We start from the raw sequence: 20,093 nt of genomic DNA, 5'->3' as shown, positions 1-20,093 counted from the left end.
CTTTCCTTGCCTGTCTCTTTGACTGTTTCTTGTGCTGTCTCACCCCTTCTCCCCCATTTCCCAGACATGTCTCATCCTTTCCTTGCCTGTCTCTTTGACTGTTTCTTGTGCTGTCTCCCCCCTTCTCCCAGACATCTCATCCTTTCCTTGCCTGTCTGTTTGACTGTTTCTTGTGCTGTCTCCCCCCTTCTCCCAGACATCTCATCCTTTCCTTGCCTGTCTCTTTGACTGTTTCTTGTGCTGTCTCACCCCTTCTCCCAGACATCTCATCCTTTCCTTGCCTGTCTGTTTGACTGTTTCTTGTGCTGTCTCACCCCTTCTCCCAGACATCTCATCCTTTCCTTGCCTGTCTCTTTGACTGTTTCTTGTGCTGTCTCACCCCTTCTCCCCCATTTCCCAGACATGTCTCATCCTTTCCTTGCCTGTCTCTTTGACTGTTTCTTGTGCTGTCTCACCCCTTCTCCCCCATTTCCCAGACATGTCTCATCCTTTCCTTGCCTGTCTCTTTGACTGTTTCTTGTGCTGTCTCCCCCCTTCTCCCAGACATCTCATCCTTTCCTTGCCTGTCTCTTTGACTGTTTCTTGTGCTGTCTCACCCCTTCTCCCCCATTTCCCAGACATGTCTCATCCTTTCCTTGCCTGTCTCTTTGACTGTTTCTTGTGCTGTCTCACCCCTTCTCCCCCATTTCCCAGACATGTCTCATCCTTTCCTTGCCTGTCTCTTTGACTGTTTCTTGTGCTGTCTCCCCCCTTCTCCCAGACATCTCATCCTTTCCTTGCCTGTCTCTTTGACTGTTTCTTGTGCTGTCTCCCCCCTTCTCCCCCATTTCCCAGACATGTCTCATCCTTTCCTTGCCTGTCTCTTTGACTGTTTCTTGTGCTGTCTCCCCCCTTCTCCCAGACATCTCATCCTTTCCTTGCCTGTCTCTTTGACTGTTTCTTGTGCTGTCTCCCCCCTTCTCCCAGACATCTCATCCTTTCCTTGCCTGTCTCTTTGACTGTTTCTTGTGCTGTCTCCCCCCTTTCCCAGACATGTCTCATCCTTTCCTTGCCTGTCCCACTCTATAGGCCGTCTCTCTCCCACCCTCTACTGGCCGGTTAGCGCCATTACATCCCCCAACTCCTGCCTGACTTTCTCCCGGTTCCAAGCCTCATTCCTGCCCCTCTGTGTCCAAGTGTCCCAGCCGAGCCCCCAGCTCCCTTCCCATGGCTGCCCCCCTGCTGCTGCTGCTGCTGCTGTGTGCTTGGCTGGCTGTGCCCTCCGTGCCCGGTTTGCTCTCCCTGCAGCCCGCTGACCTGTTGCTGTGGGACGGGGTGGCTCACTTCTCCCGGGGAGACTGGTATGGGGCCCGGAGCAGGCTGCTGGGGTCGCTGCAGAGCCTGCGGGAGGTGCGGGGAGCGAAGCTGCGCTGCGGGGCGCAATGTGGGCTCGGAGGGGCCCGAGTGGAGGAGGCGGTGTTACACCGAGCGGAATGCCTGCGGGCCTGTGAGAGGCTGGAGCTGGGGGAGCCCTCCCGGTACCGACTCACCCAGGAGATGGAGAGGAGCTTCCACAAGGCCACCCCCTATAACTATCTGCAGATCATCCACTATAAGGTACTGGGGCTGGGGGGGCAATAACGGGCAGGGATGGGCAATAACGGGCTGGGGGGGCAATAACGGGCTGGGGGCAATAACGGGCAGGGATGGGCAATAACGGGCTGGGGGGGCAATAACGGTAACGGGGGGGGCAATAACGGGCAGGGATGGGCAATAACGGGCTGGGGGGCAATAACGGGGGATGGGCAATAACGGGCAAATAACGGGGGGGGGGGCAATAACGGGCAGGGATGGGCTGGGGGGCAATAACGGGCACAATAACGGGCTGGGGGGCAATAACGGGCAGGGATGGGCAATAACGGGCTGGGGGCAATAACGGTGGGGGGCAATAACGGGCTGGGGGGGCAATAACGGGCAATATGGCAATATAACGGGCAGCGGGGGGGGGCAATAACGGGCTGGGGGGGCAACAGGTGAGAGAGAAGCCAGGTAAGGGGCAATATCATGGGCAGAAGGGGTTAAATGATGAGCAGGGCAGCAATCTGCAGTAGAAAGGGTAAGTTATCTGCAGGGGTAAGTGAGGAAGGCAGTCATGCGCAGAACAGGGGGTACAGGGGCAATAATCCGCAGAGCAAGGGTTAATTTAGTAGGGTCATATTCTGCTGGCATCATTTAGGGGCAATGGAAGTAATCCAGGAGGGCAATAATGTGCAAATTGTACAGACCCAGGGTTCATGAAGAAGGCTATTTGCTGCTGGTATATAAAGGGGGCAATAATATTCAGAGGGAAGGGTAATTAAGTATGGAAAATTGATGGTGGGGTAAATGAATAGAGTAATAAACTCAAGGAAAGATGGGAGAGGGGCAGTAAGGTGCAGGCTGGGATTGAGGACCACAATGCATTGCAGTCAGCCACAGACTTGCACACGTGGATATGTTTGGGAATCTGCAGAGACATTTAGCCCCCCCTCCCCTCCGCACACCTCCCCTCGGGGGCTATGGGCACAGCCATTCATTCTCTCCCTGCAGAAATGTAAGGTATGGAATGTGCTGGTGTAGCTGGCAGTTTGCTTGCACTTAGGTGGCAGTTGGCCTTGCCCCCAGTATGCTTGTGTGTGCCAGCTGTGTGTGTGTAGCCTTGCCCCCAGTATGTTTGTGTGTGCCAGCTGTGTGTGTGTGTGTAGCCTTGCCCCCAGTATGTTTGTGTGTGCCAGCTGTGTGTGTGTGTAGCCTTGCCCCCAGTATGCTTGTGTGTGCCAGCTGTGTGTGTGTGTGTAGCCTTGCCCCCAGTATGCTTGTGTGTGCCAGCTGTGTGTGTGTGTAGCCTTGCCCCCAGTATGCTTGTGTGTGCCAGCTGTGTGTGTGTAGCCTTGCCCCCAGTATGCTTGTGTGTGCCAGCTGTGTGTGTGTAGCCTTGCCCCCAGTATGTTTGTGTGTGCCAGCTGTGTGTGTGTAGCCTTGCCCCCAGTATGCTTGTGTGTGCCAGCTGTGTGTGTGTAGCCTTGCCCCCAGTATGCTTGTGTGTGCCAGCTGTGTGTGTGTGTGTAGCCTTGCCCCCAGTATGCTTGTGTGTGCCAGCTGTGTGTGTGTAGCCTTGCCCCCAGTATGCTTGTGTGTGCCAGCTGTGTGTGTGTGTAGCCTTGCCCCCAGTATGCTTGTGTGTGCCAGCTGTGTGTGTGTAGCCTTGCCCCCAGTATGTTTGTGTGTGCCAGCTGTGTGTGTGTAGCCTTGCCCCCAGTATGCTTGTGTGTGCCAGCTGTGTGTGTGTGTAGCCTTGCCCCCAGTATGCTTGTGTGTGCCAGCTGTGTGTGTGTGTAGCCTTGCCCCCAGTATGTTGTGTGTGCCAGCTGTGTGTGTGTGTAGCCCCCAGTATGCTTGTGTGTGCCAGCTGTGTGTGTGTAGCCTTGCCCCCAGTATGCTTGTGTGTGCCAGCTGTGTGTGTGTAGCCTTGCCCCCAGTATGTTTGTGTGTGCCAGCTTGTGTGTGTGTAGCCTTGCCCCCAGTATGCTTGTGTGTGCCAGCTTGTGTGTGCCAGTATGTTGTGTGTGTGTGTGTGTAGCCTTGCCCCCAGTATGCTTGTGTGTGCCAGCTGTGTGTGTGTGTAGCCTTGCCCCCAGTATGCTTGTGTGTGCCAGCTGTGTGTGTGTAGCCTTGCCCCCAGTATGCTTGTGTGTGCCAGCTGTGTGTGTGTGTAGCCTTGCCCCCAGTATGCTTGTGTGTGCCAGCTGTGTGTGTGTGTAGCCTTGCCCCCAGTATGCTTGTGTGTGCCAGCTGTGTGTGTGTGTAGCCTTGCCCCCAGTATGCTTGTGTGTGCCAGCTGTGTTGTGTGTAGCCTTGCCCCCAGTATGCTTGTGTGTGCCAGCTGTGTGTGTGTAGCCTTGCCCCCAGTATGCTTGTGTGTGCCAGCTGTGTGTGTGTAGCCTTGCCCCCAGTATGCTTGTGTGTGCCAGCTGTGTGTGTGGTAGCCTTGCCCCCAGTATGCTTGTGTGTGCCAGCTGTGTGTGTGTAGCCTTGCCCCCAGTATGCTTGTGTGTGCCAGCTGTGTGTGTGTAGCCTTGCCCCCAGTATGCTTGTGTGTGCCAGCTGTGTGTGTGTGTAGCCTTGCCCCCAGTATGCTTGTGTGTGCCAGCTGTGTGTGTGTAGCCTTGCCCCCAGTATGCTTGTGTGTGCCAGCTGTGTGTGTGGTGTAGCCTTGCCCCCAGTATGCTTGTGTGTGCCAGCTGTGTTGTGTGTAGCCTTGCCCCCAGTATGCTTGTGTGTGCCAGCTGTGTGTGTGTAGCCTTGCCCCCAGTATGCTTGTGTGTGCCAGCTGTGTGTGTGTAGCCTTGCCCCCAGTATGCTTGTGTGTGCCAGCTGTGTGTGTGTAGCCTTGCCCCCAGTATGCTTGTGTGTGCCAGCTTGTGTGTTGTGTAGCCTTGCCCCAGTATGTTTGTGTGTGCCAGCTGTGTGTGTGTGTAGCCTTGCCCCCAGTATGCTTGTGTGTGCCAGCTGTGTGTGTGTGTAGCCTTGCCCCAGTATGCTTGTGTGTGCCAGCTGTGTGTGTGTAGCCTTGCCCCAGTATGCTTGTGTGTGCCAGCTGTGTGTGTGTAGCCTTGCCCCCAGTATGCTTGTGTGTGCCAGCTGTGTGTGTGTAGCCTTGCCCCCAGTATGCTTGTGTGTGCCAGCTGTGTTGCCTGCCCGTTGCTGTGTGTGTAGCCTTGCCCCCAGTATGCTTGTGTGTGCCAGCTGTGTGTGTGTAGCCTTGCCCACAGTGCTTGTGCCTGTGTGTGTGCCCCCAGCTTTGTGTGCTGTGTGTAGCCTTGCCCCCAGTATGCTTGTGTGTGCCAGCTGTGTGTGTGTAGCCTTGCCCCCAGTATGCTTGTGTGTGCCAGCTGTGTGTGTGTAGCCTTGCCCCCCAGTATGCTTGTGTGTGCCAGCTGTGTGTGTGTAGCCTTGCCCCCAGTATGCTTGTGTGTGCCAGCTGGTGTGTGTGTTAGCCTTGCCCCCAGTATGCTTGTGTGTGCCAGCTGTGTGTGTGTGTAGCCTTGCCCCCAGTATGCTTGTGGTGTGCCAGCTGTGTGTGTGTAGCCTTGCCCCCAGTATGCTTGTGTGTGCCAGCTGTGTGTGTGTGTAGCCTTGCCCCCAGTATGCTTGTGTGTGCCAGCTGTGTGTGTGTAGCCTTGCCCCCAGTATGCTTGTGTGTGCCAGCTGTGTGTGTGTGTAGCCTTGCCCCCAGTATGCTTGTGTGTGCCAGCTGTGTTGTGTGTAGCCTTGCCCCCAGTATGCTTGTGTGTGCCAGCTGTGTGTGTGTGTAGCCTTGCCCCCAGTATGCTGTGTGGTGCCAGCTTGTGTGTGTGTAGCCTTGCCCCCAGTATGCTTGTGTGTGCCAGCTGTGTGTGTTGTAGCCTTGCCCCCAGTATGCTTGGTGTGCCAGCTGTGTGTGTGTAGCCTTGCCCCAGTTGCTTGTGTGTGCCTGTGTGTGTGTGTAGCCTTGCCCCCAGTATGCTTGTGTGTGCCAGCTGTGTGTGTGTGTAGCCTTGCCCCCAGTATGCTTGTGTGTGCCAGCTGTGTGTGTGTGTAGCCTTGCCCCCAGTATGCTTGTGTGTGCCAGCTGTGTGTGTGTAGCCTTGCCCCAGTATGCTTGTGTGTGCCAGCTGTGTGTGTGTAGCCTTGCCCCCAGTATGCTTGTGTGTGCCAGCTTGTGTGTGTGTGTAGCCTTGCCCCCAGTATGCTTGTGTGTGCCAGCTGTGTGTGTGTGTGTAGCCTTGCCCCCAGTATGCTTGTGTGTGCCAGCTGTGTGTGTGTAGCCTTGCCCCCAGTATGCTTGTGTGTGCCAGCTGTGTGTGTGTAGCCTTGCCCCCAGTATGCTTGTGTGTGCCAGCTGTGTGTGTGTAGCCTTGCCCCCAGTATGCTTGTGTGTGCCAGCTGTGTGTGTGTAGCCTTGCCCCCAGTATGCTTGTGTGTGCCAGCTGTGTGTGTTGTAGCCTTGCCCCCAGTATGCTTGTGTGTGCCAGCTGTGTGTGTGTGTAGCCTTGCCCCCAGTATGCTTGTGTGTGCCAGCTGTGTGTGTGTAGCCTTGCCCCAGTATGCTTGTGTGTGCCAGCTGTGTGTGTGTGTAGGCCTTGGCGCCCCAGTATGGCTTGGTGTGCCAGTGTGTGTGTAGGCCTTGCCCCAGTATGCTGTGTGTGCCTGTGTGTGTGTAGCCTTGCCCCCAGTATGCTTGTGTGTGGCCAGCTGTGTGTGTTGTATCCTTGGGCCCCCAGTATGCTTAGTGTGTCGCCAGCTGTGTGTGTGTAGCCTTGCCCCAGTATGCTTGTGATGTGCCAGGCTGTGTGTGTGTAGCCTTGCCCCCAGATGCTTGCTGTGTGGCCAGCTGTGATGTGTGTAGGGCCTTGCCCCCAGTATGCTTGTGTGTGCCAGCTGTGTGTGTGTGTAAGCCTTGCCCCCAGTATGTTGGTGTGTGCCTAGCTGTGTGTGTGTAGCCTTGCCGCCCAGTATGCTTTGTGTGTGCCAGGCTGTGTGTGTGTAGCCTTGCCCCCAGTATGCTTGTGTGTGCCAGCTGTGTGTTGCTGTAGCCTTGCCCCCAGTATGCTTGTGTGTGCCAGCTGTGTGTGTGTAGCCTTGCCCCCAGTATGCTTGTGTGTGCCAGCTGTGCCTTGCAAATAGCTGCCAGTGTGTTTGCTGTTAGCCTGCCCTGCTGTAAACTACCCCAGTCCAGGTTATTGTTCACAAAAGAGGCCCACCAGCCTGGGGTAAGAACAAAGTGGCACCCCCAGTGACTATAGCTTGCCATTTGCTTTATACAATTTGGCCTGCAAACATGTCATGTATGACATTAGGGGCCACATCATGGGAGCGTCTGGGCAGCAAGCTGAGCTCCGGCAGTGCATTATACACGTCTGTACTATGAAATGTTCCACAACTGCCCCCCCCTGCCCCGGGGGAATGCCACTGACAGGACAGATTTTGGGGAGTCGTGCCCCCCGGGGTATAATCGGCCTGACTGCGCACCTCATTAATCACTGCGCTGAGTGGTGTGCGTGCAGCGACTACTTCTCCAGGAGTAAATGTTAATTAACCACGTACTTATGCCGACGTCTTCCATTCCAGGTTTTTGGCTTTTGTCCAGCGAAGCACAACACAATATGTCGGTACATTTCCCTTGCCAGGCGCAGGGGGCACGCCATATGTGCCATATGTGCCGAGTGTGCGGCTACTGACTCGGGCCGCGTCCTATGGGATTAGAGACTCATGTTATGTTATGTCTGATATGTGCAGGGTTGTGAGCAAGGGCCCTGTGTAGCCGAGTATTGCAGGGGCCACTGCTCTTAAAGGGAAACTATACCCCCAAACAATGTCGGTCTCTATAAATATATATTGCTCATATGTAAAGCCCTGCTTCATCTAAATACACCATTTTCATAACAATATACTTGTTTAGTAGTATGTGCCATTGGGTAATCCTAAATAGGAAACTGCCATTTTAAGTACTAAGGGCCGCCCCCTGGGATCATAGGATTCACAGTGCACACTAACAAGCCAAGGCACACATACATGCTAGGCCCCATCAGCCAATGAATGGGCAGAGTTCTGCCTTTTGCTCCCACACTACTTCCTGTTACAGTTAGAGCTGCATCACTTCCTGTCAGCTGATCTCTGAGGGAGCACACAGCCCAAAATGGTGGCTTAAGGGACTCATATATATCAGTAAATAATCCTTTCCCTTGAGCCACCATTTTGTGATGGGCTGTGTGGCGAGATTCTTTAATAGGTCACATAATATAAACTATCTGTTGGTTAAGTAATCATTCTGGGGGTGTAGTTTCCTTTAACCCCAGACAAAGGACTGGCACGGCACAAATTTGGCTTCAAAGGTAATTTATCTGGGCCCTGCTGGTGCACTTGTGGGTCAGGCAGTTATAACAATAATAATAATAATAATCACGTGACCCAGACAAGGGCCACGTTTAGGAAGAGACTGGAAACGTAACAACCCCCCCCCCCCCTTAGTTATATATATCTTGGCCTCTGGCACTGGGCAGAAAGCTTGTGGGATACCCGGTACACATAGCAACCAATCGGATTGCTTTTAAATACTAGACCCGTATATGCTTCCTGGTGATTGGTTGCTACTAATACAGCTCTACCCAATGTGGTCTGAATTCTCCAACATCATCAGCCATATTTCACGCATTTTCACGTTCTGCAATAAGGCTGCTATCTGTACAACAGGCTAAAAAAGTGGGACACTCTCTTATAGACCAGCTGTCAATCACTGCCCAGCCCAGTTCTGTCCCGCCCCCAAAGGGACTAACTGAGAAATAGATAGATTGTGGGGGGCAGGGGACCCATTGGTAGGTAAAATCATAAGGGGACCCTGTTTTAGGTTTTTACACCCCCATTTCCAAAACCGGTTCTGCCATTTATACTGTATGCGGGCAGATGTATGCGTGTAGCACAGGGGAGTTATGGCACAGGCAAAGGTATGAATTTCAGCCATACAGGCGGAGCGATCCACGCGTCCTGCCGCAGCACTTACACAGTAGTAGTAGTAGTACCGTGCTAGTAGTAGCGTGCTAGTAGTACCAAGTGTTCTGTATGCCCCAGGTAAGCACACCCCAATCACACACTGACAGAGCAGGAAATGTTCAGCCCTAACAGAGACTTTCCCTTGAAACAGGAAGTTAACATCTACAGCGAATAAACCCACAAACCCACCGTGCCTTTACCACTAACTGCCAGCCATGGTGTCAGCTGGGGTGAGCAGAATGTGGATCTGACAGATTTCATTAAAGGGCATGTAAACCCAAAAATACAATTTTGCCTAAAATAAAGAAACAGGACATACATTGTGTTTGGTTGGCCATAGTCTGGCCTGAAATTAAGTTTTAGATGTTCCAATAAGTACTGTAGCTTTGTATATAGTATATATATATTTCTTTATAGCTGGAGGAGTTGGATGAGGCTGCTTCTGCCGCTTTCACATTCTACTTAAGGAACCCACACCATGAACAAATCAAGGACGATGTGCAGCGCTACAGGACTATGAGGGGGGTGAGCAAGCAGAGCTTTCGGGACCTGGAAGAACCCCAGCACATGGTAACTACATACGTGTACCCACCCGTCTGGCTACTCCGTACACTAAATCCCATGTGTCACATAAATGTATTGTGTTTATATAATATTCATCTGAGAAATAAGCCTGTGGCAAAGCTTTATATAGACAAATATGGGAAATGCTCTGCTTATGGCAATTTGCAATTTGTCTTCATTTATTTTATTTTTCATGGTTATTTAGCATTTGTTCAGCCGTTCTTCATTTTGGTATTTCAGCAGTTATCTGGTTGCTAGGGTCCAAATTTCTAATGGGCCTACCTGTTATCCCACGTGGACCCATTAATCAACCCCAGATAGGGATGTTGGACCCGATCACCACTCTCATGTATCCTGGGCCATAGGTTCATGCTTTCCCAGTCTGGCTCTTGGGATTTGTCTTCTACTTTTAGCCCCTTTCTCTTAGATGTCTCTTAGCCGTGATGGCTGTAGTCTCTCTCTTCTTTTCTGCAGTCTCTTTGGTTTGTATATTATCCCTTTTCGTTAGCTTTGGCTTTCTCTTTCTCCAGGTGCTGTACTCCAGGGCAGTCTCTTTGCTGTCTGAAGAAAAGCTTGGCCCTGCTGTGTGGCGTCTGGAGGAGTCTCTGGCGCTCTATCTCTCTGCACTGGAGGAGTGCCGCTCCCTGTGTGAGGGGACGCGAGAGCGGGAAAATGAGGAGCACAGGGATATATCTGAGGTAATTGCAGGTAGGTTCTCTTATGGGAGGGTTTTAATAAGGGTTTGTGTGTATCCCTCGAAGACTAACCCTTCTCTCTTTCTTTCTCTCTCTCCCCTCCATCAACCATCATGGACCTCATCCTTATGTATAACCCACCATTGTTTCATCTCCTGATTTGTCTCTATATTTCTTCACTGGCAATATTTTTCTAGGCCAGGGATCATCCATCTTGATTTTATCTCTCACCCTTCACTCCATCTCTCTCCTCGTCCCCAGAATATTACATCCAGGTGTTGCAGTGCAAGCAGCGGTGTGTTCTAGAAGATTCCTTGAGGTTGGGGCAGAAGCGATCACGGGAGGACATGATTATTTCCCACCTGGCTTTACTGGAGCAGGGCTACACTAAACGTGAGTAAGACTGGAATGGGGGACCTATGACCTCGGTACTGCCTGATTAATAAAGTTCTCATAAATAACCTCCATCTGTTTCCCTCTGCAGTTGAGAACTGGGAAGCTGCAGCTCAAATCGGCCAATCCTTACTGCTCTTCTATCCGCACAATGAGACTGTACAAAGGAGGCTAAGCGAGTATAAGCAGAAACTACACGGCCAGAGCGGTGGAAAACCGCGGGAGGTAATTTCCCTTTGCAGTGCTACTTTCCTGTCAGGCCTAACTGAATATGGTACCAAAACTGGAACACAATTTAGAGCAGATTCCTTGGGAGACATTTTTTTTTTGTTGAAGGACCCATTGTATGTATGTATGTATGTATGTATGTATATCTTTATTTATAAAGCGCTACTTATGTACGCAGCGCTGTACAGTAGAATACATTAATACATACAGGGGGTTATTAAGATAATAATAGAAAAATACAAAGTATAACAATAAATACAAGATAAATACAGTTGCAATAAGTTAAGAGTCAAAGACACAAGAGGATGGAGGTCCCTGCCCCATAGAGCTTACAATCTATAGTATGTTGTGTTACTGTGGTTTGTCCAGAATAACTGCTGCGGTATTCCCATCCGACCTGTTCTCCACTCACAGGGCTTTCATCATTTGCAAATCTAGTTGATGTGTAGAAGGCAGAATCATTGGGCCTCACCATCATATAGCCTTGCCCTTTGCTGCTGAAGAGGAATATGTAGCAGATTTAAGCATAGAAACCCACATAGTAACTTATCCCTATCACACTCCTTTTTCCCCACAGATTATCGCCACGTATGTACACCAGTCTCTCTTGGAGAAGAGGCTACTGTATTACGCAATGGAAAATCTGGGAATTTCATTTCAGGATCCGGTAAATGCCAAGTTTTTCAGCATTGCAGTATTTTCTGTATAACTCTGTAGGTATTATTAAAATGCACCACAAAATAATCCCCTTCTCAATTGGTGTATGGCTGATCAGCATTCAGGTCAGATATGTAAGTATTGCTTATATAGATTCATTGCTTATCAGCCATACAGCTGGCTCAGTAAGTTCAGTATATAACATACGACATTCCTAGGCTTTAATGCTCCTTTATAGCCCTGTATGATAATGGGGGAAAAATACTATCAGCGTCATTAACCCTTAAACATTCTTTTGCCTCTGTTAGTTCCATTGGGGGTGGACAAATAATATTGGAATTTTTTTTAAACTAAGGATTTGTGGACTCCCGAAGAAATCATCCCTGAGAGTCTCAGAGAGACAGTGAGGTAAGTGACCCATTGTATTTACACCAGGGGAACTATAAAGAAAATGTAAATTTAATATGAGCTTAATGTCACGGAAAATAAACTTTCTCGATATAAGCAGCTAAAAATTCTGTACCATTTCTGAAATAAATGGAAATCTAGATCTCTAATGGGCAGTGGGAGAATAGTAATATACATACATAGAGGTGCAGGTAGAATCCTAGTGTCCCAAGGGTTTGCATGCAAAAGTCTCAGACACATTGCCTTGAAGGTGGGGGAATTCTAGCTCCTTGTAAGTATCCAAATGCAGTACATATAATAGTTTTTTCCTTTCCTACTCAGGTTAGGGAGAGAGGCAGAGGAACAGAGAGGGGGTAAGTGGAAGTGAGGGGCAAGTTATTGGGGGGGCACAGTTGCGGTAGGTCTAATTATGAGGACTTACTCATTTTTTCTTGCAGGTGATTTGCCATATGAGGAGGTTACTGTGACAATGACCCCAAAACAAATGAATGGCACAACGAGAGTAACTATGGATGGAGTGATAAGCAAGGAGGAGTGCGAGGCACTGCTGAGTCTGGCAAAGGTGAGTATAAAATTAAACACAGGACAGGAATGTGATCTGCTGAAACATTGGGGTGAGACGTAAGGAACACGTAGGGACAAGGCTTACAGAGGAGGATTGGGATTAAAGGCCCCCATACACGGGCCGATTCTAGCTGCCGATATTGTTCCCTTAGACCGATTCGGCAGCTAATCGGCCCGTGTATGGGGACTACCGACAGGCCTGCCCGACCGATATCTGGGCTGAAATCGGTCAGATCTCGATAAGGCAGGTTAGAAAATCTAGTCGGCTAAACGAGCCAATGCGGTCCCCGGACCGACTTTGCCTATACCCGTCATTATAATTCGATTGTTTGGCCCCAGGGCCAAACGATGGAATTAGCCTAAATTCCCCCAATATCGGGCGGATATTTTCAGCAAGAGCTTTTCCACCGATATTATTGTAGGAAACAAGGTTTTGTATGATATTCGATGCGTATATGGTGGATAGACAAGGGGACCATATTGGTTGTCTCATTGATTGAGCGGGACAGAAAGTTTTGATCAGGCGCCCCCGAGCAAAAGCTGCATTTAGGGCTGAATCGTCAGATAGGGGTAGAAATCCTATTGTTTCTACCTCCATATCTGACAATTCAGCCCTGAACATTAGCGGAAGATATATAATGTGTATGGCCACCTTTAAGAGATGAGAATTGGGGATGGCTTAAAAAGGAAGTGCTGGCAGAACATGAATTCAAATTTGACAACCATGGAGGCTGCAATGAAGTTTTGTAGACTTGTTTAAACTCTTTATAGGAAGCTGCGGGATCTGGAGAGAGAGTCAAAGGCAGACGGTCACCTCACACACCACACGAGAGAATTCAGAGTCTCAGTGTCTTACAAGCTTTACAGGTGAGCACGTGCACTCTCAGTGTTATTATATATTTGCCTATGGAACACAGAGCGGTTACATTGCACTTTATGGGGCAAAAACTCATGTATCTACGGGCATCAATTGCTCTATACTGGACCAACTTAGAAGACTGGGCAGGTAGAAATGAAATGATCCCCAAAAGAGGTTCCTGTGAGATCTCATCCATAGTCTGTTACAGGCAGCGTCTACAAACGTCTGTGTATTGCAGGTTTGTTATCGTTGTCTCATCAGAGGTGCCTCTGTGTATCATGTGGCCCTAAACTGAATTAAAATGTGGTCCTATGGGCCAACAATGGTACAATGTATTGCAGGACAGTGTAAAGCATTTTGTCTACTCTCCTTTCACTTGATCACCTGAGAGCCCTCTTTCACTTCACAATAACGCCTGTCAAAAAGATGCATAGGGGCTTTCAGACAATAGCCAGCCCTGGCGAAGGGGCAATTTTGAATGTTTTGTTATTCATGGAGCTACAGAAGCTAATTGCCCCTTGTCTCATTGCTCTAAGGTCTTTATCACAGCCAGGTGATTGCAAGCATAGTAGTTAGCACAGTGTTCCCCCCATTTGTCTGTCTGTCTTCAGCATAGCAATCCTAGTGCCTCTTCATACAGATGGCCTCCTCCGGAACGGTGGATTCTTCCCAAGCTCACCTCCTGTATCACACCAGCGAGCGCGCCCGGGTACTAGCAGAGTTCTACTTCGGAACGAAGAGGTTGCACTTTTCATACACCCATCTCGTGTGCCGCACAGCCATCGAAGGTAACGCTTGCCCGTCGGGTGTGTGTGTGAGAGTGTGTAAGTGCCATCTTGCATTCCTCTGGCCTTGTAATACGTGTGCCCTGCCGACGTGCCGTTTCTCATCAATGCATGAGTCACAGAATGAAGGGAAACGACATTAATCTAATAAAGAATAATGACAAATAAATGGATAATATTCCCTTGTATAAATGGGTATTTATCTTTAATTTGTTATATAAACTGTAATTAAAGCAATTCTGCATTTAACTCATTAATTCTTGACATGCGTGGGCACTGCCATACTATACCCTCTGCTGAAGGGAAATAAGCCTTTAATGAAACAATACCCATGGTGGCCCCTTTATAATAAACAGAATACATGCTACATAGTAAGGCAGGATGAATCTAGGCAAGTTGTATAGGGGAGAAGCAAACACAATGTGCCGCAAGAATATTCAGCATCATGAGGGGGCAGGGAGGTAAGTGGTAGCGGGATAATTATTGTACTGTGATCCTCTCTGCTTTAAAGCAACACTGACATGGGAAAACATGCTTTTTTCAAAACCCATCAGTTAATAGAGCTTCTCCAGCAGAATCCTGCATTGTACCGTATATACTCGAGTATAAGCCGATCCGAATATAAGCCGAGGTACCTAATTTTACCTGAGAAAACTGGAAAAACTTATTGACTCGAGTATAAGCCGAGGGAAATGCAGCCGCTACTGCTAAGTTGAAGTGATATCCCCACCTCCCAGCAGCCAATTAGCAGAACAATGTGAAAGCATCAAGATAGCAGCTCCCAGTAGGTATCATAATAGCACGCAATAGTAAGAAATCCAAGTCCGGCTTGGGACTCCTCCAGTTACAAGGGAGTAGGAGAAACAATAGGTTAGCTGAAAGCAGTTCTAATGTGTAGCGCTGGCTCCTTCTGAAAGTTCAGACTCAGGCACAATGCACTGAGATGGCGCCTACACACCAATATTACAGCTACAAATACATTTGTTGGTTCAGGAACACAATTTTATTTGCTGTGTAAACAGTGTAATTTAGAACTAAAAGTATACCATAAAAATCATGTCAGTATCCCTTTAAAATTTACTTATGTTGTGTATAAAAACCTCACTAATCTTTTCCTTCAACATTTAAATTTAATTAAGATAGTCTCACCTCTGTCCTTTTTTTTTTTTTCCCCCAGACGACCATAATGATAGCTTCTCACCTGCAATGGCACATGATTTGGAGGCTCATGCTGTGTGTATAGAGAAGGGGGGGACGGGACACACACAAGATCGCGCCTTTACACACAGCTCATGCCTGCAGCCACTTATTAACTCCTTCCCCCTCCCTCAGCTAAAACCCAACCTTGTATCCTTAACCCTCTTTCCTCAGCGCCCTGTGTAGGGATGGAAGGAGTTAATGAGGATGTGCATGCTGAGATTTGGTGGGATAATTGGCATTTATCCCCTGCCCCAAGCGATAGCACCGGTAATGTAGAAGCGCCGCTTATAATGCCGCCGATGCGCGCCCTGCCTATACTCGTACCTTTGTTGAGAAGGCGATGCTGCCAAAGCTGCAGATGCGCGTCACCTGAATTGTCCAACGATGCACGCGCAGGGGTCCAACGTGCAACTTATGCGCGCAACGGCCGCATTTCTAGATCGAATCCATATACCGTATATACTCGAGTATAAGCCGAGGTTTACTTTTTCAGCACATTTTTAGTGCTAAAAAACTCGGCTTATACTCGAGTATATACGGTAATCTGTTTTTCCCATGGGGCTAGCCATATTCTTCATTTCCCAGGGTGCCACAGCCATGTGACCTGTGCTCTGATAAACTTCAGTCTCACTTTACTGCTGCGCTGCAAGTTGGAGTGATATCCCCCCCCCTCACCCCCAGCAGCCGATCAGCAGAACAATGGGAAGGGAGCAAGATAGCAGCTCCCAGTAGGTATCAGAATAGCACTCAATAGTAAGAAATCCAAGTCCGGCTTGGGACTCCTCCAGTTACATGGGAGTAGGAGAAACAATAGGTTAGCTGAAAGCAGTTCTAATGTGTAGCGCTGGCTGAAAGCTCAGACTCAGGCACAAGGCACTGAGATGGCGCCTACACACCAATATTACAGCTACAAATACATTTGTTGGTACAAGAATCAAAGGTTAAATGGCAGAAGAAATTATATGCCGTGTAACAGTGTCATTTAGCAATAATAAGTACCCATAAATATCATGAGAGTATCCCTTTCAAGTACTTTGTGCCTGTTCCTTTTAGGAAAGCAGGAAGGACGTACAGATTTCAGTCACCCCGTCCATGCAGATAACTGTGTGCTGGACACAGAGGAGAAGGAGTGTTGGAGAGAGCCCCCGGCCTACGTACACCGAGACTACAGGTAAGGGTCATGCTGCCAAGTAAAGGTGGCGGTGTGAGGGTAGAGAGAATGAAGAGTAACTGCTGGAGGAAGGGTAATGTAATGGCAATGCCTGGAGGGCAATAAAAACCATGGGTAGATCTGTAGATGATGTTCTTTTCCACAGTGGCCTCCTGTACCTGAATGAGGATTTCCAGGGGGGCAATGCCTTCTTTACAGAAATGGACGGCACCACCATTACAGTAAGTGGGATTTCAAATTTCCACTCAAACTGTCACTGTCATGTTTCTTTGACCTCATGAAGTACTGTGTGTTTGTAGGCAGAGCTACGCCCCAGCTGTGGCCGACTGGTCTTGTTTAGTTCAGGTGGAGAAAATGCCCATGGAGTGCGTCCTGTTACTGAGGGCAAACGGTGTGCCGTAGCGCTGTGGTTCACCGAGTCAGCAGAACATGCAGAGCAGGTAACATTGCTTTCTCTCATTGTTTAATCTACTTCAGGCATTAACATTAGTGGCTTACACTGGGGGCAGATCTTCCCTGCTAAGGTGGCCATACAACGACAAATAGTGTTGTTCAAGCTCAGGGGAGAGAGGCTAGAATAGAGCAGGAGCGCCCTCTTATGGACACAGAAAGTCTCAAGTGAAGCAGCTGTGGTCTGTTGAAGTGAAATTGGCAATGAAGATCAGCAGGATTGTTTCCCAGCTAGATTATTTTGGGAGTCCTTAGGGCCACGTTGTCTTAAAAGAAAACCCGGTGTAGTTCTACTGCCTGTGGCTTCATTCTTTCTCCCACAACCTTTCACAAGTAAGAGTAGACAGGGTGTCTACTCTCCAGTGCTTCAGCCAGAGCCTTTGCCCTGCTACAACTAGAAGCCTGTCCATAGGCATAAATTGTGTGAGTGGCTAGGCCACCCAATGAGCCAATGATTGGACAAACAGTCATGCTTGTGGGCTGATCCCCTGCCCACACTTCAGCAAAGGGCTGATATTGATCACAGACAGGGTTTGAGAAAAAGAGATAGTATTGGGGCTCCCCTTGCTGAGTAAAGCATGGTCATTTCTAAAGGTGTATATTTTATTTTATGCCATCCAATTGCCATATTTAATTCCATTATATGAATTATTTTTAAATTGTTACTCTTTTATGTCAGGGTGGAAAATTCACGGTGCTAATAACTTTGCTGTGTAATAAGTAGTGTAAAAAGATTGCAAGCTCTATAGGGCAGGGACCTTCTTCCCACTATGTCTCGAACCACGTGGCACTTAATCTGCGTATTTATACTTATCCATTGTATTTATTATAACACGTGCCCTCCCTGTGTGTACTTTTGCAACACTGTGTATTCTAGCACTTTATACATAAAGTTATACATACACGATAAGCATTTTTTACCCAGCATTTTCAAGAGCCTGCTAAATATTTACGCTGGAATTTTACACCAAAAATATGCCATTCATTACACAGTGATACCTGCCAATCAATATGGCATATTTAAATGTTTTGTTTACACAGCTTGGTAATTAGGACCTTTCGGGGAGATTTCTGAACGTTCAAAAACTGGAACATCTAGTATTTACAGTATTAAGTGCAAAAATGAATGCCCTTAATTAGTGTTGAGCACTGAGAGGGAATGCAGTGATGTATCAGTGCCAGTAGGTGGCAGCAGTAGTTAATAAAGGCTGTTAGAGTGGTATCTACCATTAAAGGGCAGCAGTGTTTTTTTCTATATCTGTCTCTGTCTATCTATCTATATAGAGTGCTGGTGATTATATATATTATATATATATATATATTATATATATATATATATATATATATATATATATTATATATATTATATATATATATATTATATATATATATATATATTTTTTATATATATATATATATATATATTATATATATATATATATATATATATATATATATATATATATATATATATAATATATATATAATTATTGTCCATCGGTTCCTTAATTAGGAACGTAGTTTCGGCATTAGAGTGTTTGTTTCTCCACATTTATCATATTGTGTGGCTGTCGCAGTAATGGGCCTCTGTGTCACTTTCTCATAGGAGCGCTCCCAAGCAAGAGCTCTCATGAGAGACAGGGATGGACCCCAAGAGAGCACAGAGGAAGAGACAACAAAGAACATAAGAGAGAGCGGCAGGAGTGGCAGAAGTGGCCGAGAGACAACCACCGCTGGTGAAGACACCACCTCAGACCCAGAGAGACCCTCAGGCAGAACGCAGAAAAAGAGACCAGCCAGGAAGTTTACAGATGAACTCTAGAGACAGCTCTGGGAGAGGGATGTGAATGTGACTGCCCCACTATGTGGCCAAAGGGACATAATACTTTATAAATAGGGAAGGCTCAGTGTGCATTGATCACTTTCCTGGGGTGGGCGGGACACGGGAGAATAAACCTCTGCATTGGTGGGGGACATTGCTATGCAGAGCTCTGGCAGGGACAGGGTTAAAAGGAGCAGTGTTTTTAAAAGTGAACGCTCTTCTTGGTGCTTGCATAGAACTGGGGGTTAATAGGCTCAACCACTGGCCTTACAGGTGATGTAGAACTACAGCTATCAGCAGCACAAAGCGATGGGTTGTGCAGAAGTTATACTAGCTATATAGTGTTACTAGGTCACTGCTTTGCAGCTATTCGTCAGGGAAAAGATATATCCTGCAGATTGGTGGGGTGAGGGGGTTAAATAATCTACCCAAACTAATGGGTTAATAGGGAAACCCTCTTGAAATAAAGGTGACCAGTAAGTGAAAGGGTTAATGGGGGATCAGGGAAAATTGCTGTGGGTTGGGGCACAAAGCCGGTTCTGTAGTCCCAGTGCCCTGGGGCAATCAGGTGAGCTAAGTCCCTGCTGTGCCAGAATATCAGGAACTTCTGGGTTGTGCATAATGGGACGTGTGTGTTTATCCAGCCCGCAGGGCAGAGAGCGACATGCCTTTATATGGGGAACAGGGGACACACAGATACAGGCCAAGGAATGAGAGAGGAGCAATGTGCCCAAACACAGGAACCCCCAGTCCCTGTATCTTCAGCCCCATTTCCTTTGTACTTTTCACTTCCTGCCTTGGGGGGCTCCTGGTCTCCTCTTGTAAGGCTACGGTACAAAACCTCAGGATATTTCTCTGAAGGATCACAAAGTTTGAGCCAATTAACCCGACTGCCCCTCAGTTTCCAGTATTTTATGTTCTGCGAAGGCACAACAATCTTTATAAACATGAATTTTACAAATCTCTCTGCCTCTTTCCTGAACAGCTTGTTCTGTTTATGCTCCAGATACAGGCGGGCGTTGGGCACTGTGGGTTCCCATACAGTCAGGGGATAGTGTTAGCCGCCAAATGCCAACTTCATAGTAAGATATACCCATGAATATAGTGCCATGGGATGTGCATATTGTGTCTGTGTTACATGGGGGGGACCGGTGGCCTCTCTTGTATTAAGCAGGCCCAGGAACCCCCTGCCTGAACTCATACTGTCTATTCTTCTTCCAGCCTGCCCAAGTTGCATGTAAGCAAGTAGGCCTTCAGCTGGGTCCTCCATATGGAGAAGGGCCCCAAAAAAATATTTTGCTCGAGGGTCCTCCACTGGGGATACCCCTCCCCTCAATCTATGAAAATATTGTACCCCCTACTGTAAGTGATAAGGATATTAGCAGTCACTGAGGGGTTCTGTGCCCATATAAAGGCACAAGGCTGCAGGCTGAGTTATACAGGGAACTCTGAGTATCACTCATGTATTATAAGGGATAATGTACCCCCTACTGTAAATGATAAGGATATTAGCAGTCACTGAGGGGTTCTGTGCCCCCCATATAAAGGCACAAGGCTGCAGGCTGAGTTATACAGGGAACTCTGAGTATCACTCATGTATTATAAGGGATAATGTACCCCCTACTGTAAATGATAAGGATATTAGCAGTCACTGAGGGGTTCTGTGCCCATATAAAGGCACAAGGCTGCAGGCTGAGTTATACAGGGAACTCTGAGTATCACTCATGTATTATAAGAGATAATGTACCCC

The 20,093-nt window shown here is 48.2% G+C and overlaps 1 protein-coding gene across 2 annotated transcripts; it reads left to right on the top strand.

Annotated features, from left to right (window-relative positions):
- Nucleotides 1–1,028: 1,028 nt before the first annotated feature.
- On the top strand, nt 1,029–19,306 carry p3h3 (prolyl 3-hydroxylase 3). 2 transcript variants are annotated; one of them, XM_031905488.1, is made up of 15 exons: nt 1,029–1,596; nt 8,965–9,117; nt 9,642–9,819; nt 10,068–10,199; nt 10,291–10,424; nt 11,005–11,094; nt 11,440–11,492; nt 11,814–11,845; nt 11,930–12,054; nt 12,828–12,923; nt 13,556–13,703; nt 15,954–16,071; nt 16,217–16,292; nt 16,371–16,511; nt 18,128–19,306. In XM_031905488.1, exons 1-15 carry the CDS (start codon nt 1,207–1,209, stop codon nt 18,341–18,343), a joined length of 2,082 nt encoding a protein of 693 aa, XP_031761348.1. In that variant the 5' UTR covers nt 1,029–1,206; the 3' UTR covers nt 18,344–19,306. The 2 variants fall into 2 exon arrangements, with proteins under 2 accessions (XP_031761348.1, XP_031761349.1); XM_031905489.1 differs by lacking the exon at nt 1,029–1,596 and adding an exon at nt 2,422–2,577.
- The last annotated feature ends 787 nt before the right edge of the window (nt 19,307–20,093 follow it).

This window comes from Xenopus tropicalis, chromosome 7 (genome assembly GCF_000004195.4).
Source record: "Xenopus tropicalis strain Nigerian chromosome 7, UCB_Xtro_10.0, whole genome shotgun sequence".
NCBI lineage: Eukaryota > Metazoa > Chordata > Amphibia > Anura > Pipidae > Xenopus > Xenopus tropicalis.
Note: the sequence above shows the minus strand (reverse complement) of the source record. Positions and strands in the feature narration are given on the sequence as shown.

Coding starts and splice junctions, on each gene's coding strand:
- p3h3 (XM_031905488.1), top strand. CDS start 1,207: ATGGCTGCCCCCCTGCTGCTGCTGCTGCTGCTGTGTGCTTGGCTGGCT. Junction 12,924..13,555: donor GTGTCTTACAAGCTTTACAG/GTGAGCACGTGC, acceptor CTCTTCATACAG/ATGGCCTCCTCCGGAACGGT. Junction 16,293..16,370: donor TGGACGGCACCACCATTACA/GTAAGTGGGATT, acceptor GTGTGTTTGTAG/GCAGAGCTACGCCCCAGCTG.